At 38.3% G+C, this 25,289-nt stretch overlaps 1 protein-coding gene across 1 annotated transcript; it reads right to left on the bottom strand.

Annotated features, from left to right (window-relative positions):
• Window positions 1-2,000: 2,000 nt before the first annotated feature.
• ggt5b (gamma-glutamyltransferase 5b) lies at window positions 2,001-24,536 on the bottom strand. Its single transcript, XM_084103736.1, has 12 exons — window positions 24,305-24,536; window positions 13,160-13,287; window positions 11,599-11,694; window positions 9,623-9,830; window positions 8,660-8,820; window positions 8,394-8,540; window positions 8,176-8,303; window positions 7,531-7,712; window positions 6,863-6,954; window positions 6,665-6,771; window positions 6,142-6,252; window positions 2,001-5,145 (listed from the first exon to the last, which is right to left on the bottom strand). The coding sequence occupies exons 1-12, from the start codon at window positions 24,469-24,471 to the stop codon at window positions 4,999-5,001; spliced, it is 1,674 nt and encodes a 557-aa protein (XP_083959862.1). The 5' UTR covers window positions 24,472-24,536; the 3' UTR covers window positions 2,001-4,998.
• Window positions 24,537-25,289: the final 753 nt, after the last annotated feature.

The following is a 25,289-nucleotide window of genomic DNA, read 5'->3' as shown; positions in this document are numbered from 1 at the left end:
GTGGCAGTGCACGAAAATCCAGATTGTGTGGATTCCTAAGATAAATATTTTAGCTGTGGAAAATTAATGTGAAAATAAACATGACTACACCTTTGTGTCCGAAATAGAATACTTCCTTACTATATAGAATGCAATGCAAAAACAGAGATTCTAAAGTGTGCATTCAATGGACACTTTACTATCCCATGAGGCCATGGGAGAGGATTTGTGACAACAGTGTCCAACATGGCGGATAGTGCTATGTCTGAATTTTATACATTCTGCAGGTTCATGAATGTAGCTTCTTTTTTTAATGGTCATGAAGTGTTTCAAACCAAATCTAGTAGGCCTACCTACTATAATAGCTTAATTTTTAAGTCACATTGGTACACATCTTTTATAAAATTAGGCCAATTAACGCCATTTGGCCACTTTCATAGACCTAGATGCCTTATTGAAATTAATACAGATTAAAACGATGCTGTGAGGGACCATGTATCAATACAATCATGTATTTCCACAACTCACAATTTTAAAAACTGTTTTATGGAGTAGGCTACTGATTTAAAAAATAATAATAATCTGATCAATCGCTGTATTACGTTAACCATTTATTGAATGCACTCATCTCTCAGTAACAGCCTCGTTTTAATTTCTAAAATGTGCTACCCTCCCTGACTAACTATTGTGTGGCTAGATTGAGGGTGGATTAATAAACGTATTAAACAGACACTGTATTTAAGCATAATAAAGTTTACATAGTTTTTCAGCAGTAATTGTTCATGTAGGCTATATTATAAATAGTGGTTTTATTGGTGTACTAAAAAGTATAGACTTTACGCAGTCGCTGTACATTTTACAGACGTTCTTAAAGGAACACGCTGACTTTTTGGGACTTTAGCTTATTCACGGTATCCCCCAGAGTTAGATAAGTCCATACACACCCTTTTCATCTCCGTGCGTGCTGTAACTCTGTCTGACGCACCCACTGCTAGCCTAGCTTAGCACAAAGACTGGAGGTAAACGGCTCCAGCTAGCATTCTGCTCCCAATAAGTGACAAAATAACGCCAACATTTTCCTATTTACATGTAGTGATTTGTATAGTCACAGCATGTACAAATAACAAGGTCACATGAGACACAGCCATCTTCTAACCGTATACATGCTGGGAACTATATTCTCACAAGGCGAAGCACTGCTGCTTCTGCGGAGTGGTTTACGGTTAGACGATGGCTGTGTCTCATGTGACCTTGTTATTTGTACACACTGTGACTATACAAATCACAACATGTAAATAGGAAAACGTTGGCGTTATTTTGTCACTTACTGGGAGCAGAATGCTAGCTGAAGCCATTTACCTCCAGTCTTTGTGCTAAGCTAGGCTAGCGGTGAGTGCGTCAAGACAGAGTTACGGCACGCACGGAGATGAAAAGGGTATGTATGGACTTATCTAACTCTGGAGGATACCGTGAATAAGCTAAAGTCCCAAAAAGTCGACGTGTTCCTTTAAAGCGGAAACATTCAGCGTTATGCGCGTTTGTCTTTTCCGTTACAGTGAGTGGACATGTACCATTGGGTACCATTGGGTCACAGAGGGTGTAAAAAAGGTTCACAAAACCTTGTCTGAGGTTTATTATGTTTGATTTGTGCAAGGAAACAACCAAAAAATAGGGAATAATTATGATTCGTGAACCTGATTAAACAGAGTAGCCTACACAGCACAAGCAGAGGAGCGAATTAATCATCCTTCTGTTTGCCTTCAACTGCCCCACAGGTGCGTGAATGAGGATTATTTGCATGTTTTAATAATGCATATCTTCTTCCCTTAGAGGGAAAGCCGTTTGCATTCAACTCACTGTGAACACACATAAAACTGAATTTAATCTCATTACATTTTGTGGACTATAACGTCTCCGTGTTCATGATTTATGCACGGTCTCATTTAAGCCTGTTCCTGGACGTCGGTCAGCGAGAAGCTTGAACCAATTTCTTCGTGAATAAAAGTCAATTAAAAGAGCCATTTAAAAACATTAGAAACGATTTATTTTTGACGTATCAAGCAAAAAGATGTCAAATGCACTTAAATGCGATTCAGTTAGGCTATAGCCTATTATGTCATACTCTGTAGTGTGCTGCTGGTGCATCATGGGACATGTTATGTTGAATATCCATCAACTTTCATCTCTGAATAGGTCCAATAAACAAAATTAAAATAGTATAAAATACATAGTAAATATTTATGATTGGAGTTCAACAAATATATGCTACTAAAACATTAAAATATGTTTATAAAAAATGTATGGAAAATATAAAAGTGCATATGAAAACTAGAACATTCACAGGAAATAAAACAATAAATGCAATTTATGCAATTGCAGTGCACATTCACATTTCGATTCTCTTAAAAAACAGTTTCCCCGACATTAATAACAACCTTAAAAACAGAGTAATAGATTCAGTGAATTATATATGTATAGGCTATTTAGAAACATTCACCTCAAGTTAATTGCTATTAGCTCCCAGAGGAAACAGTAGCCTACTGAATAAGTGCTTCTTTTGTACAAAATCTGAAAAAGTTGTCACTTTCACTCTAGTCAATATTTCTCAGCAAAGATGTATTCTGTCAGTTTCTATATAGACATACTGTATAGCTAAAAGACTTGGCTACAAAAAAGCTACTGAAGATTTCCATATTACTGGCCAGAAAATTTTTTTTTCTAAGAAACAGAAAAATCTAAGTAGATCGTCACAAAACAAACAATTAATAATCACCAAAAAGGTAAATGTATAAGGTATCATATACAAAAATATCAAACAAATATTTTAGCCAACAAATAGAGTCTAACAGGGATGATGTATTTTTGTAGGCCATATCCTGGAAACGAGTTGCATTTTAGCACTTCCAGTTCCATTGTCCCAAAGTCAATGGATTTTTTGAATGGGTTGTTGGTTAAATGCCTGAAATAAGGTCCGTGCTTAACACAAGCTTAAGATATTTTCACGTTTTATTCTACAACAAAATACAACCCCATTTCCAGAATAGTTGGGACATTTAGTAAAATGCAATAAAATCAAGAATCTGTGATTTGTTAATTCTCTTGAACCTTGATTTAACTGACAAATGTACAAAGAAAATATTTCCAATGTTTTCACTGACCAACTTAATTTTATTTAATTGTTTAATTGTTGCAGTTTTGCAAGTGGAATATTTGCCCAGTCTTGTCTGATACAAGACATCTGCTCAACAGTCTGTGGTTGTCACTGTCCGATTCTCCTGTTCATGATGGATCATACATTTTCAATAGGAGAGAGATATGGACTGCAGGCAAGCATCAGGCACATCCCTTCTATGGTGCAGTGTCTAGAAACCACTCAGTTTTTGCATGTGCAGAATGAGGCCTGGCATTGTCTTGGTTCCCAGGAAAGATGTCATCTTGATGGCAGTTTATGTCTCTGTACAATCCAAATATGCCTCCATGTCAATGGTACCTTCACACAAATGCAAGTCACCCATACCGCTTCCACTGATGCACCCCAATACCATGACATATGTTTGCTTTTGCACCTGTCGCAGATGAAAATCTGGATGGTCCCTTTCGTCTTTGGGACTGAGAACTTGATGTCTGTTTTTCCCAAAAACAAGCTGAAACATGGACTCATCTCACCGCAGCTCACATTTCTACTGTCTTTTAGACCATCTAAGATGAGCTTAGGTGCAGAGAACTCGCCGGCATCTCTAGAACTGATGTATAGCTTTCTCCTTGCGTAACAGAGATTCCAGTTGCATTTCTTGATGCAGCGTCAAACTGTGTTCAGTGAAAACGGTTTTCCTAAGTACTCCTGAGCACATTCTCTCATGATATTTGGCACAAAGTGGTGAGCCATGACCCATCTTTGCTTGCAAAGACTGAGAAGCTCCTTTTACACCCAAACACGATACCCTCACCTATTACCAGTTCACCAATTTATTGTGGACTGTTTCAAAAGAGTTGGATAATCTAATTTGGATAATCCTTTCACTTTTATTTTGCCTCTGTCCCAAATTTTTTGTAGTGTGTTGCAGCCATCATATCAAAATTTGTTTATATTTACAAAATCAAATTATGTTGTTCAGTGGAAACATTGAAATACTTTGTCAGTTAAAAAAAGGTTCAAGTGAATTAACAAATCACAGATTGTGAATTTTATTGCATTTTACAAAATGTCCCAACTTTTCTGTAAATGGGGTTGTACATCAGTAATACCTCCTTGTGATTTTTTTGAAAAGGCGGTTGCTATAAGTGGCTAAACGGGAGTACAGAGGTTGTCTGAGACGATAAACGTCATCACGGCGAACAGGTAAGCTCATCTACTCACTAGTCTGCTTTTACAGCCTTTGTGTGCTTTCAGGAAAAAAATATTTTATACAAAGACTGAAAGAGTTGTTGGAAGCTTAATGGTGGTACATGGTGGTTTATTAGCTTTACTTCTAAAAAGAAAATACTACAAATACTACTAGTATTTGGGCTTAAAAATTCATAAAAGTTGTTGATTTGTAAAGATTGTCATGATGAACAGAATGGGTAAGAATCATAATTTAGTTTGGTCACAGAGATTATTTTCTGCAATAATCCAAAAGCCAATGGAAAAATCCTATTGGGTTTATTTCGAGGGAACCAGGGTGATATGACCTATATTAAATAGTTGACTCTTGTTTGAACGTTCCCAGTGTGGTTTCTGAGATATTCCCCTTGTGTTCAACTTCCTCCACGTGACGACTAGCCCCAGTCTCCCCAATCCATACAAAACATATTCACATGCACCCAAATCTTACAGTAATTATCTTTTGTAAGAGTCCAACAAAAGTGGACACGGACGGAAACAACGTACACCAGTGGACAATCACCCCGCGTTTGAATTTGTGGTGTGTACAGGCGTCGCTGAAAGGGAGCGCTGACCCTTTGCTTCCACCCTCACTTCCTCCCGAACCTGATGAATCACCACATCTCTAACAGCTGACGGCACAAACAGAGGCAGGGTCAGTATCCCGCCGACCTGCCGTTCTTCCTAGTGTCAGATACGGCACTGATGCACTGTCCTTCTTTCGATATGCCATTGACCACATTGAAAAAGTATGGGTAGTTCCCAATTTCGTGTCCTAGCGCCTTCATTGCCTTAATAAGGGACTGAGAAGAAAAGTACAATATGTTACTACTTATTGTATACTAAGTCACTTTTGATTACTTGTTACAAAACAATGATTATAATCAGTGACCGGGGACGTTTCCAGAGGAAGTAAGAGCAATTACAATCAGTACGTCCACACTAACAACATGCGATTATGGGAGTGTGATTCATGGTGACATCCAAGGCTTGACATTAACTTTTTTGCTCACCAGCATTCTCACTGGCCACAATTGTGACATCGTTACCATGGAGAAAAACTGCCATAGAGATATTTTTAATATCTCATAATTTGGCAGCAGGTATATTAGGCTGCTGTCACTTTAAGACCTGATGCATGGATCCATTATACTGTTACACGTGTTTTCTTTCTCAACTGTTTACGTTAAAACACAACTGACTGTGTAAGTGAATACTCGCCAAAACCGGCATTTTGACATTATTGTGTGTGTATCTGACTGTTTAAGCGTAATAAGAAGCGAAATTAACAACATTTAGTACTGTGAGGCAGCTTTATGTGTGCGCACTTTGGGTGTGAGCACAAAATCTGCGGGAATAAGTAAAATTATGCGCAATATGCTCAATCCCACGCTGAAATTCAAGCCAACACCAACAATATTCACTCAGAGCAAATGAAACGAGTGAGTGAGGGGAGGCGGGTAACGCGCTGTCGGAGAGATGAAAGAGAAAAAAGCTTAGCTGGTATCGTGCATCTATTCTGCGGAAAATGAGTATTGGAAGCGTTTCAGATATTTCAGTATCAAAATATCGACATTGCACTTAGTTTATTATTTCAGATTGCTTTTTTTAAAGACTACAATTGAAAAATGTTTATATTATATATTACAAAAACATCAACCCGCCAAAGTCGCTAGTAGAAGTGACTGCGTTACACACCACTGAAATCCACCCGCATTTGGCGGGTTGGCGGGTGTTAATGTCAAGCCCTGGTGACTTCATAATGTAAGAGTGGAAATTATAAATTCCAAAGAACTTACTTCGTTGTATCCTTTCTCAAAGTTGAGATTATTATTGGCATCCACAAATACTATTTTAGCAGCGATAGATTCGTTAAGGTTCATCCCAAACCACAAGTGGTTCATAATGGACTGAAAGAGAAAGAGAACGAAGGGATGTTCAGGTTATTTTCAACAGGATATCTCTGCACTGCATCTATGGCATGCTGTCGACTACCAAAGACAATCGTTTTAATGCAGCCAATTTTATAGCTCAACTTAGCCTATTATTTTGAATTTCTTTTACACAGCAAGACCATGGACATCCAATAATAAAAAAGAGAAAACAGACATTAAATAGTTGGTTAAAAGGTTTTCATACAAATTTCAATAAGACAATTAAGATAAATTAGGTTCTAGCAGGATTTCTGTACTGCATCTGCAGCATAGTATCGACTTCCACAGTCATTTTTAATGCATCCCTTAGCGTATATTTGAAATGTTAATGCATGACAATTTTATTACTCAAGTAACATTTTTACTGGAGGAAGTTTGGCTAACTCACCAGGGCCATTGCTGTGGTGATCATACTTCCTCCTGATCCACCAATCACCAGAGTCTTCTGCCGGGACTGCAGGATGGCAGGAGCCATCGAGGAGGGAGGCTGTTCGCCTGGAGAGAGAGAAAAAAAAAGACAATATGGTGACACGAAATCTCAAGACAAGCAAAATGTAAGAAGATATAGTTGGTGAAGGATCTTCACCTGGTGAGATGTTATCTGCTCGGCCGCAGAAGTCAGCAAGCTCGTTGTTGAGGATGATACCCGTTTTAGGAGAGTAAACAGCTGACCCAAACCTATAAAATATTCGATTTTATAAATAGAGGATTATTTATTATTTACATTATTAATAATATTTATTATTATTATAGAGATATACTATGCAAAGGTAAGATTTGCAAATGCAAAGATCTATAAGATATGCTTTATTAAATGCTTTATTATGATTAAAAATACAGTAAAAACTGTAATATTGTGAAATATTGCCTGTCTGGTTACCAACATTCTTCAAAATATCTTCTTTTGTGTTCAACAAAAGAGAAACTCATACAGGTTTGGAACATGAGGGTGAGAAAATGAAAATGAGTCTCGGTTTCCTCTGTGATTGTGTGCGTTTTGTAAAACTTGCTTTTGTTAATTTGATTTATAACTCTTAGGTTGCTGTTTTGAATTACTTTGGCCTTCAGTTATATTGTGTAAATATTTCTTTGTAAATACTCAATTTAATGGAAAATGGAAGTGTGAAGCCATTTCTTTTACATACATGTTTATCCTATGTTTAGGGTTAAGGACTTAGGGAAGTACGTTGTATTTTTCTTTTGATGTGTTTTATTTCTTTTAGGGAATTTAGATGAACTGTAAATGTGTCTCACATGTGGTTGATGGTGCTGGTGACCGACACAGCAGTGCCATCTGCTGCCATCACTGAAACATGTGTGGTGCCAAAGCGGTCGACTGATGGGGTGATGTTGTAGTAAGAGGCGTCGTGCGTGCGGTCGTCAGTGATCAGAGCCCGGATACGCTGGATGAACTTCTCATCTGTGATGTACGGCATCTGCATTCACAGGGCACAAGAAAAACATGAATAAATCTCATACAGTATAATATCGTTCCAGTTAATTCAAAATTAATTCAGTTTAGTGTGATGTTTATTTTGGAGTCGTTTTTCTTTTTATGCCAGATTTGGAATTGTTTGTTATGTTGTTAATTGAAATCAAATTCTTATCATACTTCCTTTGAATGCATGCTTCGTTAAACATTTTAAATTAATTTCAACCGTTAATTACTTGCATTTGTGTGGCCTTCAAAAGCAACAACATCCGGCCTTTCATAATATTTACTCAACCCTACACAGACGTCCAGTGATATTATGCTCACTACAGCCAAAAATAGCAAATATAACTGCAGAACCTCTGATGTTGTGTAATTTTTTAATGAATGTTCCAGACAGAAAAGCATGGCATTTTGACTATAATATTAGCCCAGGCACCACAGTATTAATGAAGCAAGAGCCATACATTGGAGTTGAAGAGGGGGTCTTTGAGGTTACGCTTCTGTCCATTTGCAAACTTAACCGCCTCTAGGAAGCGATGCAAAGTCAAGGTTTTCTGGTCTCCGTGGTTGGAGGCTGGAGAGAGCCCGAACTCTGAGGAGAACAAAGGGATGCTGAATATTTATAGGTGACAGCTGCTTCAGAACTGTTGGCATCGAAGCCATGGTGAATTTCTGGACCCACCATGCATTAGTTTCAGGATAAAGCTGAGTATCGCTCCCCCTGCTGGTGGAGGAGGGAAGTGCATCTTATAGTCTCCTATTTGGACTGTCCACGCATCACTCTCTCTGACCTTAAAAGAGCTCAGATCTTCTAACGATAATGTTCCATCTGTAAAAAACAAAAAAGTTAACTGTAAATAAGCACACCTGCCAAAAAAACCTGTATTTCGGAAGCACTACATCTGTTATGGTTACAGCGACTGCAGTTTGTATACAAACAATACTTACTTTTCACTTGTACATCCTGTATTAAATCCTTGGCGATTTTTCCAGTGTAAAATGCATCGGCTCCTTCTTTGGCAATAGTTTCCATGGTTTCTGCAAGCCGGGGGAACTTAAGGATATCCCCTGGGCCAAAAAGTGTCTTGTTCTTGTGGCAGAACAGTTCACTAGAGAACATACAGTATACAAAGAAATGAGTTACTAAAACCAGACAGAAAACAACTCCAGAACTAAATGAAACAAACATGCTCATATGCATTCTTCAGGTAATAAGCCAACCGGTTGAAACAAAATGTGATTAAACCCGCCAAGAACATGTCTGGATCCTATTTCACCCCAAAATAATAATATTATATACATAAATGCTCAAAGGTTTGGGGTCTGTGAGATGCTCATTTAGGTTGCTTTTATTTAATAATATTTTTACATTTTAAAATAACAGCATTATTATATTATATTTTAAAATGAGATTTATGTGATAATCGATGGAGATATGCTTCAGTATATCTGTCCATGTGTGGAGAATTACTATGTTTATCTATTTCTTAGCCAATCAGAATCATTCAACCTGAAGTAATGACGTAGCTTAGACCTTGAAGAAGGGTATAATTGCTGTGATTTTTGTGAATGTAAAACAGGGCGACCTACGAACTTTGTGAGTTCTTGAAGCTGACTTCTGCCTGATGAAACTGAAACCTATCTTCAGTAAAAAGTTATTTAATAGAAAACTGGTAAGAGAATCAATGCTGCTTTTAATCATGCAGCAGAAAATATCTCTTTACACAACAATGTATTATATTTCCTGTGGTTTGCCTGAGGCCAAGTCATAACCTACTTCTTTGACATTGATCAATAGGAATGTTCTTCAAGGTTCATCATACTTGTGGCCTTTAAATAAACTATTGCATTGAGATGTCAGTCATAACAAACAGAATTGAACATTATAGAGTGTTGGAGAAGATGCAGTACCAGAGTCCAGAGCTGTAAATTAGCTGCTCAGTATAATTGATCTGCTTAATCTTTTGCAAGAAATGATAGAGGAAGACTGGCATGGGGAATCCCTCTCGTGCAAGCTTGATGGAGGGCTCGAACAGTTTGGCCCAGGGAAGCTTTCCATACAACTGATGAGCCCGTTCATAGCCACGGATTTCTCCTGGTACGCCTATCCAGTGACTTCCTGAGAGGTGCATGGACAAATAAAATAGAAAATAGTCAGGAATTTCCAGCATTCTTTAAACTACATTTCAAAAATCAGAGTCAGCATTTAAGGACGCATTAAATCAAAAGTTACAGTAACTCTCTGAATAGTTTTATCATGTTATTGAATGTGGCAGTATTAATGTATTTGGCCTTGGCGGACTAGATCTGCTGCTGCTGTTGATTATTGCTGCTGATGCAGAGCAAGTATAAACTTGCTGCTGATAACATACACACAAACACGCTGCTGCACGTAAGATCTGCTGCTACATGCATTAGTCCTGTAGCAGATCTAGGCAGGTGGAGCTGGAGGGTTTCAGAGGAACTCTGATAGCAGGACTAGCTTACAGCAAACACTGAACCAGACTAATGTTGAGAAAGCAATCTCATTGGCTGCAGGATCAGCAGAGCCAATCAGCTTGTGTCATAAGTAATGAATGCATGCAGATTGCATGTAATGGACTGCTCAGCCTGCGCCCTCTAGAGTTTCATGACTGAACCATTTATAATGTAACAAAAGATTTTTGAACTTTCTAATCATCAAAGTCAAAATTATCATCAAAAATATCATGGTTTAAAACAAGAAGCACAACTGTTTTTAACACTGATAATAACAAGAAATGGTTCTTGAGCAGCAAATCATCATATTAGAATGATTTCTAAAGCATCATGTGACACTGATGACTGGAGTAATGATGCTGAAAGGAATAAATTACATTTTAAAACAGATTTAAATAGAAAACAGTTATTTTAATTGTAATAATAAATAAATACAGCCTTGGTGAGTCTTCTTTCAAAAACATTAACCTATCCCAAACTTTTAAATGGTAGTATACAGTATGTGACACTTAAAAAAACACACACACATTTAAACTTGATTAATTAAACTCTTTCTGGAAACCTAAATGTGCATGTCCAAGCATAATTTGCTGCCACAGTTCAAATAAGTTTTGCGTAGGTGTCAGGGTGTTGCTTAACTATTAGTTACCAAAGTTTAATATTAGGCTTAGGCATCTATTTCACCAACCCTGAGTGTGAGCAATAAGGAAAGACACATTTCAAGACTAACTGTTAGTGAAACTGGTCTGAAACTACTGCCAAATCAGATTATTTCCAGCTTTAATTTCAGTGTAGTTTCGTTCTTTTACATCAATGCCTTTGGGAAATAAACTAATCTCTTTTTTTGGGACAAAATTACAGGAATACAATAATAAAAAGTGTGCCACTATGCATGCACGAGTGTGTGAACATTTAGACAACTACACATTATTCGTCAACAGTTGAATCTAGCTTTTGAGTAATTCTGGGTAAATATATTAGTCACTATAATCAGTTTATCTGGCTGTTTTAGCTGTTCAGGAAGTGCAAACAAGCAAAACAAGTCCACTTAAGTACACAATTCTCTCCAAGACAAAATTCCCCTCACACGCACACAATGTCCCATTGAACTTTTTTTTATATCTTCAACTTACTCATGTGTTATTTTACACAAGATAAGATCTAATACAACAGGAAAAAAATACAAATGGCATGTTTATGAAACCCAAAAAATCCATATAAAGATATGTCATCGGTTACTAATACCACCTAAAATTTCTTTAAATGGAAGAAAGAAAATAATGTGGCTTTGGAATAACATTAGATTGAATACATGATGTATATAATGAGTAAATTATGGGTGAACTTTAACTCTAAATGAAAGGCTAATGTGGGATGCTTTACCCTGCTTCCATGTAGTAGAGCTTTACCTGTTTCAAACGTAGGTATTTTCGAACACTTATTCAGCAAATCCGCTCTGACATTTTTTGGGACCGTTTCTCTTGAGCTGATGATTTTCACTTTGCCTTGAAAAAAAACAGAGGAGTGCTTAAACTGGTGGGTTTATGCATATTTTTTTTTCCAAAATGGTAGTCAAGCCTTGTTATTTACGCCATGTGTACTTTTCTTTGTCTCTCTTAAGAACACTTTTTAACTAACAGGTCAGCCCTGCTGGAAAATCCAGAGTTATCTGGTCTTTAATAAATGTTAGCACAAAACCGTTATTTATAAATCATTTTTTTCCTTAAAAAATGTTTTAGTTGGATGGTCGTCTAAAGTTTTTCAAATGTTTCCGAGAACATTCAAAAGTAACGTTCCCATAATGTTTGCAAAATGATAAAATGGAATGTTCCCTCAATGTTAAAAAAAAGCTTTTTTAAAATGTTTAAATAACTGGACGTTTTGAACCTAATGGGAATGTTAGAAAAACATTCTTAGAACATATTTTGGTTACACTTTATTTCGATGCTTCACTTTATACTTTTTATTAACTATAAGTAACTTTGCAACTACATGTCAACTAACTCTCAGAAGAGTATTAGTAAACACTAGAAGACTAGTAGTAGACTGTTAGGTTAGGGTTAGCTGTTAGGGTTCGAGAAAGTAGAATAAGTTGACATGTATTGTTGCAAAGTTACTTATAGTATTACTTTATATTCAGTAGAATGTCTGTTGGGGAAGCATCAAAATAAAGTGTAAGCACATATTAAAGCAACGCTATGGAACTTTTCCTCTTCGGTCCCACTACAGGTTGGAAGCGGAATTGTCCATTACCGCTGTTGTAAATCATTTAGCCTACCACAGCCTACTGTCGCACGCTAGCTGTTTATCCAGCACCGGCTTTGGAATGAACGATGTCCACAGACAAGGTAGAGTATGATGCATGATTTTATGAAAGAATGGTGTATTGCGACATCAGAAGAAAAACAAAATAATGACTATTGTAACGCTTGCCGTAAAGCAAGTCAAATTTGTAGTTTTCTTACGTCTCATTAGAACTACAGAAACGCGACCCGATCTGGCAATCTTACATAGTGTGGTTATAGCAGATAAAGGACCGCAAAGTGGAGGCATAAGTGCCTTTCACCCTGTTACGACTTGATGAACCACTGAAACGATTTTGGAAACATTATTTTAAGGTAAAAAAATGTTACATAGTGTTGCTTTAAGACAGTTTACTAATACTCTAAGGAGAGTTGGTTGACATGTACAGAAGTTGCAAAGTTACTTATAGTTAGTCCAGCGTCTAAAGTGGACCATCGACATAAAGTGTTACCAATGTTTTTGTTAGCTGGGAAACCAGCTCAAAACACCATAAACAAGTCTAGACCAAAACATAATTCCTGCTGGATTATGCTGGAATTTTCAACAGAAAGTGAAACCGATGATGTTTTATGACTGCAATTTTTACAGCAAAGGCCAAAACAAACATAACTATAATACTCAAATTTACTAGACAGTGCTTTTCACAATACATAAACAAGGAGATACCTGTTTTGTCCATGATGGTAAAGATGGCCCCTCCACCCAATCCCATGCTCTGTGGGTTGACCAGTCCAGTGCAGAGCAGCGCTGCGATGGCTGCGTCCACCGCTGAGCCCCCCTGAAGCAGCATGTCCCTGTGAACACAAGACATGTCTCATCATCACTTTAGCATAGGGTTACAATCTGTTTTCATCCTAAAATAACAAGAAAAAAATGAAAAATTATATTTTGCATTAAAAAAAATTACATTTACATTCAATTTAGATGTTGTGCTGACTTTATTTTCATGACAATCACCCCCCCCACCCCCCACATTCTCATTACCGAAGTAATGAAAACAAATCAGCATAAATTAAAATCTATTTTTGATTTTTGCATTACAGTAAGATTTTTTGAGAGCATTTCATATTACTGTAACATTTGTATAAGGGAAGAGAGAGTGGAAGCAGAGCAGCACATGCATGCAGACTACTGTTAATGCATATTACAGTAATGAGAATTGCTAATTAGGGGACAATGCGCTTAATTGTGAATAAAAAAAATTAAACAATGTATGCTTATTTTTTATGTAACTATAACTATATAACTTTTTAACAATACAATACATGTAAACTTTTTTATTTGAAGGTTAAATAGTAGTCGGTTATGTCTCAGTCAGTTATGTATTAAGTGAACATAAAAAGTTGAGAAAGAAATCAGATGTGCATCATATTGGATCCGTGCATTAGGTCTTGAGGTGACAGCAGCTTATACAATAAATACTGCTGTCCATGTCATTCATTATTGTTAATCGAACAACAAAACACAGCTTTGACAAAGATGCCTCCCCAACCCCCTTTTTTTTGCTGATCCCAAAATATTATTCGATTTGTGACTCAAAAACCGTAATACCCTCCATAATTACTCTTCTCCCTCCCCAGCTCCTCCTCTCGTCAGTCAGGATTTGGCATTCTGATTCCCCTTGAATCAGACTAAATTCTCAAATGATGTTGTACAATAAAATATTGAATAATGATATCTGCAATACATTCATGTTGGTTCTGTTCTGTTTACCCTAAGGGGGGTTATCGCTGCTCTCCCTCTTATCCATGCTAGGCTGCATGGATGCGCAGCGAGTTCTCGCCCAGAACAGAACCGCTAATCCAAACTGTATGCTAATTCTCAATCGTCTTTAATCGTCTGATAGCATATTACGTAGCTTAAATCGTCTTTAAGCTACGTAATATGCTATCAGTTTCTGATGCAGAAAAGTTAGTTCATGCATTCATGACCTCGAGACTAGATTACTGTAATGCTTTATTAGCCGGTTGTCCTGCATCCTCAATAAACAAGCTACAGTTAGTCCAAAATGCAGCCGCTAGAGTTCTTACTAGATCAAGAAAATATGATCATATAACACCGATTTTATCATCACTACATTGGCTACCTATAAAGTTCCGTATTAATTACAAGGTATTGCTACTGACTTATAAAGCCCTAAACGGCTTAGCTCCAGTCTATTTAGCGGATCTTCTATCACCCTATAATCCATCGCGCTCTTTAAGATCAATAAATTCGAGGCTTTTGGTCATACCTAGGATATCCAGATCAACCAAAGGAGGGAGAGCATTTTCACATTTGGCTCCAAAACTCTGGAATAGCCTTCCTGATACTGTTCGTTGCTCGGACTCGCTCTCCCAGTTTAAAACTAGATTAAAGACGCATCTTTTCGGCCAGGCATTCATATAATATTGTTAATCTCACAGTTTCAAACTACAATCCGGCCTCTAGTTCATAAATGCCAGAGGAGAACTGGCCCCCGACTGAGCCTGGGTTCTCCCAAGGTTTTTTTTTTCTCCATTAGAATCAGAATCAGAATCAGAATCAGAATCAGAAAGAGCTTTATTGCCAAGTGTGCTTGCACCCACAAGGAATTTTTCTTGGTACTGAAGCTTCCAGTGCACATATACAAATACAAATACAACAAGAAACATAGTAATACAAATTCTAAGAATAAAAATATATAAAAAATAAATAAAAATTGTATAAAAGTAAAAAAGTAGGGTCACAGTTGGGTTTAGTCCGAATAAACATTTACAGATTATGAACATATTTACAGTATTTTGAGTAGTATGAATAATATAAATATAAATATCACCTGAGTTAGAGAATATTGCACCAGACAGTGGGAGTCTAGCGCATGTTACAGATTATAAACATATTTACAGTATTTTGAGTAGTATGAATAATATAGATATAAATATCACCTGAGTTAGAGAATATTGCACTAGACAGTGGGAGTATTGCACTTACAGGCATATGCCTTGGGGGCATGTTAAGTGTTCAGAAGGGAAATGGCCTGTGGAAAGAAACTGTTCCTGTGCCTGGATGTTCTTGTGGCCAGTGATCTGTGTCGCCGTCCTGACGGTAACAGTTCAAACAGGTGGTGTCCAGGGTGAGTGGAGTCTGTGATGATTTTACCTGCTCTCTTCCTCACTCTGGAAGAGTACAGGTCCTGGAGGGTTGGCAGGGGGGCACCAATAATCCTCTCTGCAGTCCGGACTGTCCGTTGTAGTCTCCTGATGTCCAATTTGGAAGCTGAACCAAACCAGACAGTGATGGAAGTGCTTAAAACAGACTCAATGACGGCTGAGTAGAACTGGATCAGCAGCTCCTGTGGCAGATTGAACTTCTTCAGCTGGCGAAGGAAGTACAGTCTCTGCTGGGCCTTTTTCACAATGGAGTCAATGTGATTTGCCCACTTCAGGTCCTGAGAGATGGTAGAGCCCAGGAACCTGAATGACTCCACTGCTTCCACAGTGCTGTTCATGATGGTGAGAGGGGGGAGTGCTGGGGTGTTTCTCCTGAAGTCCACAATCATCTCCACTGTTTTGAGTGTGTTCAGCTCAAGGTTGTTATAACTGCACCAGACAGCCAGCTGTTCAACCCCCAGTCTGTAAGCAGACTCGTCACCATTTTGGATGAGACCGATGACAGTGGTGTCGTCTGCAAATTTCAGGAGCTTGACAGAGGGGTCTTTAGAAGTGCAGTCATTAGTGTAAAGGGAGAAGAGCAGTGGGGAGAGAACGCACCCTTGGGGGGCACCAGTGCTGATGGTGAGGGTCCTGGATGTGAGTTTCCCCAGTCTCACTAGCTGCTGCCGGTCCGTCAGGAAGCTGGAGATCCACTGACAGATTGAGGATGGCATGGAGAGCTGAGTCAGTTTGGCTGTGAGAAGATCAGGGATGATGGTATTGAAGGCCGAACTGAAGTCCACGAATAAGATCCGTGCATAAGTCCCAGGTCTGTCAAGATGTTGCAGGATATAGTGCAGTCCCATGTTGACTGCATCATCCACAGACCTGTTTGCTCTGTAAGCAAACTGAAAGGGATCCAGCAGGGGTCCAGTGATGTCCTTCAGATAGGCCAACACCAGTCTTTCAAACGACTTCATGACCACAGACGTGAGAGCGACAGGTCTGTAGTCATTAAGTCCAGTGATTTTAGTTTTTTTGGGAACCGGGATGATAGTGGAGCGTTTGAAGCAGCAGGGAACTTCACACTGCTCCAATGATCTGTTGAAGATCTGCGTGAAGACTGGGGCCAGTTGGTCAGCACAGGCTTTTAGACAAGCAGATGAGATGCCGTCTGGGCCTGAAGCTTTCCTAGTCTTCTGTTTTTTGAAGACTCTGCTCACGTCCTCCACGCAGACCTTAAGCTCAGGTTGGATGGCAGAAGGGGGGAGGAGAGGGGTTGCAGGAGGTGATGGTGGATGTGTGAAGTGCACATCAGAGCGGGTGTGAGGTGTGAGTCTGGGCTTCTCAAACCTGCAATAGAATGCATTGAGAGTGTCAGCCAGTTGTTGATTCTCCACAGATGGGGGGGATGGTGATTTGTAGTTGGTGATGTTCCTCAGGCCTCTCCAGACTGATGCGGGGTCGTTGGCTGAAAACTGGTTTTTCAGCTTTTCAGAGTAGCTTTTTTTAGCAACTCTGATCTCCTTTGTCAGTCTGTTTCTGGCCTGGTTATACAAGATTTTATCCCCACTTCTGTAAGCATCTTCTTTGGCATGACGAAGCTGTTTGAGTTTCCCAGTAAACCATGGTTTATCATTAGTGAATGATAAGAATGTCCTGGTAGGAATGCATGTATCCTCACAGAAACTGATATATGATGTTACAGTATCTGTGAGCTCATCCAGATCGGTGGCTGCAGCTTCAAAAACAGTCCAATCAGTGCAATCGAAGCAGGCCTGTAGATCCTGCTCTGCTTCATTGGTCCATCTTTTTACAGTCCTTATTACAGGTTTAGCTGATTTCAGTTTCTGCCTGTAGGTCGGTATAAGATGAACCAAACAGTGATCAGAGAGCCCCAAAGCTGCCCGTGGGACGGAGTGATACGCATTCTTTATCGTGGTGTAACAGTGGTCCAATATATTACTGTCTCTGGTAGGACATGTAACATGCTGTCTGTATTTTGGCAGTTCACGGGAGAGATTTGCTTTGTTAAAATCCCCAAGAATGATTAAAAGAGAGTCTGGGTACCTTTGTTCCATTTCAGCTATATGTTCAGCCAGCTGTTGTAGCGCTGCGCTCACACACGCGTCTGGAGGAATGTAAACATTCGCGAGAATGAATGAGGAAAACTCCCGCGGCGAGTAGAAAGGTTTACAGTTTATGAAATGCGCCTCTAAATTAGGAGAGCACATCTTCTTCAGTGTTGTTACATCTGAACACCAACTTTCGTTAATGAAGAAACACAATCCACCACCTCTCGTTTTCCCCGTTAGTTCCGCGATGCGATCCGCTCGGAACAGCTGGAAGCCCGGCAGATGTAGTGCGTTGTCCGGTATGGCTTCACTCAGCCAGGTTTCAGTGAAGCACAGAGCAGCGGAGTTTAAAAAATCCTTGATAGTGCGGGTGAGGAGAAGAAGTTCGTCCATTTTGTTAGGAAGAGATCGGAGATTCGCAAGATGAATACTGGGTAGTGCAGTGCGGAGGCCGCGCTCGCGGAGTTTAACCAGCGCGCCCGCGCGCTTCCCGCGTTTGCGTCTGACCGCGCGTTTGAACAACACCGCTGCCCCTCCAACGAGAATGTCCAGTAAAACGTCTGAGTTATCAAAATCTGTAAAAAACTTGTCTGGTGTGTGTTTCCTAATGTCCAGAAGTTCGTCTTTGGTGAAACCTGATGGAGTTTTAGGACACCATTAGGCCGCTTGATGGAGTTTTTTTTCGGTTCCTTGCCACTGTTGCCTTTGGCTTGCTCAGTTGGGGATATTTTGGGGATATTTAAGTTTATTCTATCAATCAATAAATTCCACTAGAAACAAACTTTGTTGTATTATTTTATTTTAATACTGTGAAGCTGCTTTGATACAATCTGTATTGTGAAAAGCGCTATACAAATATACTTGATTTGATTTGATTTGATTTGATTTAATGATAATGGTCCTGAGAGAAATCATAATATTAAAAAGTCTTTGAGGAAATTGAGGGTAACACGGAAATGACGCAATGACGTGGGACGTTACACTGTTTAAATGGCTGATTTCTCTGAAAATTCAGGATTTAAACATTGTGGGAATAATTTATGTACATAAGGCAACAAAATGTAATTTTTTGAAATTTAATCCAAAAATCTTATATATTGTTACTTTAAAAACTCAATGCTTCAGGGAATATGACACATTCACAAGCACATTTCTTGCAGATACTGGATATTACCGTTTCTTTACGTGTTCATGTTAGTATGAAAAATGAGAATCTTCAAGCAAGTCTGAGCCAGAGTAGAAGTGATACCCGAGAGCTCAATGAACCTTGAGAGTTCCAGCCTTCACATACACACGCACCAAAACATGTGCACAATCTGGCAGAATTCAGAAAATCCTTTTTTTTCTAAATGAGTGTTAGCACTCTCTTGTGTTTTAAGCACATATATGGGTCAGCTGGTTGTGTCTCTGCATGCAGCAGTGACTTGTAAGGATAATAGGGCAATACGCCACAAAGGATGTGTTCTCCGATGTCTGATTTCACAGAATGTCTTCACCCGATGAAAGGAAACATCTGAAACATAAGAGCACATCTTATAAGAGTACCGGTCTTTATATCACGTAAGTGAAATGACGTTGACCATCAATCACATAATGATGCATCACTCATATTCACGATAATGAATAGTCCTTGAAAGCATATCAGATTGTCATGGTATGTACATGAAGTCAACAATTCTGTCAAGACGAAAACTATTCTTTGTTTGCCGTTAAATCTGAGGGTAGATATTAAAGATTAGATCAGAGTTACAGTGTAAAGCTGTAATGTTATCCAGCTACAACACAAAAGTAAAGAAAGGAAATTTTCTTTTTAATATTTCAACTGTCCATCCTAGACAGGAAAGGGAACAAATGGAGATCAGATTTCACTCCTACAAGTGCTCGCTCCAAGCCTGTTATGGTCTAAACAAGCAGCGCCTCTACCCTCTCCACTCCTCAAATCTCCAACTGATATGCATCACAACTTTCAAGGAGACAAACCTCTTCCACAAGTAAAAAAAAGAAAAGAAAAGAAAAACTCCTTATTTTTCCTCATTATACCTCATTTCTTATTCTTATCTGTTTAGAATGTTTGGGTTTTTTTGCAGTATTTTGCAGTATTTATTATTAATGATTTATAACTGCACACCATTATTTTATTTTTAAATTCATATGTCGTTGTAATTTTTAATCCAAATATCTTCCCCACAAGACATCACAGCAATCACAATGATCCAAGCATCCAAACAATTTCCAAAATCAAGTCCCGCCCTGATGTTTGTCTTGTTCGAGAAGCCGTTTGACTTGGATATACATCATAGGGAAGAAAATACTATTGCAACTTTCATATATTTGTTCTTACATTAGTTACAGGACAACATATAGATCTATAAACAATAATAATTAACATACATAAGCATAAACCATATATATATTATATATATATATATATATATATATATATATATATATATATATATATATATATATATATATATATATACACACACACAACATAAAACAATCAATAGTTGAAGAAATAATACTTGAATCCAACCAAGAGCAGCGGGACTTAAAGAATGTTTTCATGTTTTCATATATATATAGTCTAAAGCCATTGCTTCTAAGCAAGCTGTCCATCTTTTTGGGAAATGAGGCCTGTTCAAACCTACTGTACTGTAAATCACTCTGGATAAATCTGCCTGTTAAATGCATAAATGTAAAACCTTTCCGGAGTCTCATGCTTCTCAAATGTTTCTCCTGAAAAAAGCTCCAAGTAGGCCTAACCCGTCTCAGAAGATCTCAACAATGTCTCAAATTGTGCTCAGAGAACTCAACAAGTCCTTGAAAGCATATTTTGCTCAAATATTTCATCAAATTCATTAGGAAACATCTGAAAGTTCATACTTAAATCAAGTAACATCAAGTCACCTTTATTTATATAGCACTTTACACAATACAGGTTGTTTTAAAGTAGCTTAACAGTTATTCAAACAGACAAATAATGATTCAATGATGCAAACAGAATTTAATTCTGCTGTAAAGCAGCTCTAAAAAAACACAATAGTAATAGTCATTGTAAAGTTTGGGAATGTTTGGTTCAGGAAATGTGCTACCAGGATGGTGTGTCCATTAAAACACAGGGGTCCAGTACTAAGAGTCCAGCCCTGTCCCAGCTGAAGAGGATTGGAAGTTGACTGAATGCTCGTACTCTAAACCTCTTGGATACGTGACATCTAATATATCAGATCCTGATCCCATAACTCCTAATATAATGTTGATGGGGCGGCAGCCGGCAAGATGCTTCCCTGCCTCAAGTAATGTATGCTAATTCTGAAATACTTTCATGTAGAAAGTGGAGGCATAGTCAAGTTCTGTCTGTCAGAGATTATCTTCCTTCCCTTCAAATTCGTCAGAAGTGGATGCAGGAGGGAAATTCGATTTCATGTGATGCTGTAGTTATGGTCGTCGACCCGCAGCTTCCACGGGGACTCTGGCCTAGGAACTGTCACACAGATCTTGCCAAGTCCTGATGGCAGGATAAGGGTTGTGGAGGTTCTCATTGAAGGAAAACGCTATATACGCCCAGTCAGCCGTCTGGTGGTCCTTACTAAGTTTTCAAATGACTTGAATTAATAATTGTACAGAATTCTCTAGGGTCAAATGTTTACACATTTGGGGGCGGCTGTTGAGAATTCCTATGGATCACATGACGTAGCCAGTCATGGGAGGAGCTAAGTCTCCTCAGGTGCTCTTAAAGGACAACTCCAGTGAAAAATGAACCTAGGGGTAATTAACACGGTTACCGAGTCGATCCTTCCCTGCGATGCGTTTTCATGAAAATCGAATGTATAGTGTTTAATCTTTAAAAACATATTAGCTCATAACACTAGTATATGGGGCATAGAGTAAGTAAAAATAAATCGCTAGTTAATACCACTAACAAGGCTCAAAATAGCCTCACACTAACACGGTAACATAATGAGGGTCCTTACATACAAACCGAAGCATTGAGAACTGTGTAAGTGTACAGACAGTTTAATAAGAAGATACTTTATAAAGACAGTACATTACGCGTTTACATGCAGGATCCATCTTGGAAAACAGTCTCGACTAATCGAGCCACGAACGCCGTGCTCTATGCTCTCAAGTTCTCTATGCTTCGGTTTGTATGTAAGGACCCTCATTATGTTACCGTGTTAGTGTGAGGCTATTTTGAGCCTTGTTAGTGGTATTAACTAGCGATTTATTTTTACTTACTCTGTGCCCCATATACTAGTGTTATGAGCTAATATGTTTTTAAAGATTAAACTCTATACATTCGATTTTCATGAAAACGCATCGCAGGGAACGATCGACTCGGTAACCATGTGTTAATTACCCCTAGGTTCATTTTTCACTGGAGTTGTCCTTTAATGATTGATAAATCACTATTGTTTGGTGTGTTGGTGTGTCCTTCGAGCTGGAGTCTTCCTAGCAGCCTCTCCGGCTCGAAGGACCACATGTAAAGTTTGGGAATGTTTGGTTCAGGAAATGTGCTACCAGGATGGTGTGTCCATTAAAACACAGGGGTCCATTACTCAGTCCATACTAATTTATTGTAACAGATCGTGAATCAGGCCATATGTAAAATGGGAATCAGATATAGCGTTGTATGATTTATTGTCAGGAACACATCAACTCTACAAAAGGCTCTCATTAGAAGAGAAAAAAAGGACAGTCTGCTTCCATTGCATATGGCACACACCAACACACCAAACAATAGTGATTTATCAATCATTAAGTGCACCTGAGGAGACTTAGCTCCTCCCATGACTGGCTATGTCATGTGATCCATAGGAATTCTCAACAGTCATTGTTCAGTTGAAATAAGTTCAGTGTTAATTCAGTTTAGTGTTAATGAGTTAAATTCAGTTATAAAACAGCTCTGGAGAAAACAGTGATGTCATCATCCAGCTCAGTTCAATTCTCATCCAATAGTGTCAACCTAATAATATTGCTGAATACTGAGTGTACCCCAACTAAGCAAGACAAAAGACGACAGTGGCAAGGAAACCCAAACTCCATCAGAATAGAGAAGAAAAAAAATTGGTAGAATCAAGGCTCAGTCAAAAAATAGATTAATTTGAGACTTGAAATTGTAAAATGTAGTAACTGTTTAAGAAAATAGGTAAATAAAAAGAGTATAATTAAACATCTACATATATTTTTTCTGACTCATGGGCCACTGAACATATTGGCAAAGCAAGTAAAAAACCTTGGCAGGGTCCAAATGAGCCAGCAAAATGTATTTACTTGAGCCCTGCAGGGGTTGAACACACAATGCAGAGCTTTCACTAAGACATCAATGACTCTGCCTGTCTTACCTTATGTAATCTGCATAATAATCATGCCAGACAGAAAAAACCTCAGTCCCTTTTATTTGAGGCAAGTGAGACAAACTATTAGATAGCGATGTGTCAGACTGAAGTGACTGGGTAATGGCAGTGTGTGTGAAGACACAATTTTCTTTACTTCTTTCACAGTCAGATGTTGTTTTGTTTGACAAAATGTGTGAATTTGAGTTCCAAGCATCACATGCCATTAATCCAAAAGAAGACAAATGCCTCCTCAACACAAGATTTGCCTGGCAACTGTAACTCCTCTCTGTATCCTTTTAGAGCAGGTTAAAGCGTGACCCCAGATGAAATACCAAAGTCAAGTTCTTTGAAATGCAGTCATAAAATACTTCAAACATCGAAACAAGGAAACACAATGTACGTTTGGCACAAAATGCAGGAAACGTGGACGGAGGACAGAAAATGTGTCAATATAGGGCATTGTGCAGCTGGTTGATCCAGTTTTGACTGACAGAAGTTTGGTCTGTATGTCAGTTTGATCAGTGCTCAGGAAAAAAGAAAGATCTTGGAACCCTCACTCAGGGTTTAAGTGGTTGCAGAAATATTTCAAACAGACAGGATCCGAGATCAATTGACAAGATCGCATGTACACATTGTCTGGACAGACCCATTCTAATTCAAATATAGAATAATATTTCAAATATAATATAATATTTCAATACATATTTATACAATTCACACACACACACAAAATTTAATGTAACTGTAATATACAAGTATTAATATATATGAGCATATAAAAGTATTATGTTAAAGTGCATTTAAGATGCAGATGTTAGTGCAGTCAGTGCTATATATATATATAGTTATAGAAATATTGTATATATATAGATATATAGATATATATATACAGAAGATATGCTCTAGTTGTGAAGGAGGTAAATGGTATTGATTGTAAATATATAGTAGCTATAGAAGATATTTAAATCAAAATGTTTGGTCCAAGTATCTAAACTCAAGTGTGTGTCCAACCACTAGTAGACTTGCAAGATTGCATTATCTAATCTCTTAAACTGATTATCTCTGTTGCATTGTTCATGTGGATCACTGTTTGAAATACTTACAGCATGGTTTAATATTAACAAGATTTAGAACAAAGGGAAAGGTGTCAACAGCATATTATAGCTTAACTTTCTACTACCTGACTGGAGCTGTAGGCTATTGTATTTAAGCGAGTCAATTATGTATCATTAAAATATTTTCAATGCTGAAAGGTTCAGATCTCATAAGCATCATATGTCTTACCTTCCGATATCGGAGCACATGAGAGAGTCCGCAGCAACAGCAGCTTTTGTGAAGGCGCATCTCTGACTCTGTTTGGTTGCTAAAATTATGCAAATGCAAATAATTGCAACAGAGCACACTAAAGCGAGTACGCACAGGCAGCAGCGTCTCGGCTGAGATTTGGCCATGTTTAGAGCAGCGCGTGATCAGCAGGTAGAATGAAACGCTCGCGCTGCTCACTCACTTTACTTTCACTGCTGGGGGCGGAGAAGAGTCTCGCGACTTTACAAATCAGAAGGCTGTTTAAGTTTATAAAGTTACTTGAGAGATAGTGAGATGTGAGAGAAGAACACGATTACATTCGGAGGAATCAAAATTAAAACAAGCCAGTAGAGACGTGAGTTGCATACCATGATTGCCGCTGCACCTTGCGGCTATAAAACCTTGATAACCAAAATACGGTGTAAAAAAAACACGTTCAATAAATGTTCACATTTATTGTAAATGTTCACATTTATTGTAAATTAATAAATGTTCACATTTATTGTTTAATAATCCAGATAACAAAAAACAATTCTCCCCCCCAATTAATATTGTTCTTTGGTGGTTGCCAAATGTGGCGAATGTGCGGTCACATACGTGCATTTATCGTTGTTTACGACTTTAGACCTTTAGACCCTATGCTTCAGACGCGTTTATCCATTTAGAATCGGAACTACACATTTTATTACATATAGTAGCAGGGTTGCCAACTCTCACGCATCTGGCGTGACAGTCACGCATTCAGCCTCAATCTCACGCTCTCACGCTTAACAAAGAAATCTCACGCTAAATTAGACATTCTTCTGTGCTGTATTTTTTTTCACTCATGTGCACTAAATTTCAGAATTACTATAAACAATTCAGGCTCTTAACTACTGGATGGACCACTAGTTATGGCGCAAGTTAGTTAAAATCTCCCGGAATCTAGAGCGAGCCTAGTTAGAAAAACTATCTTGCACTTCTT

This window comes from Abramis brama, assembly GCF_963993115.1.
Source record: "Abramis brama genome assembly, chromosome: 25".
Lineage (NCBI taxonomy): Eukaryota > Metazoa > Chordata > Actinopteri > Cypriniformes > Leuciscidae > Abramis > Abramis brama.
This window is presented reverse-complemented; position numbering and strand designations above follow the sequence as displayed.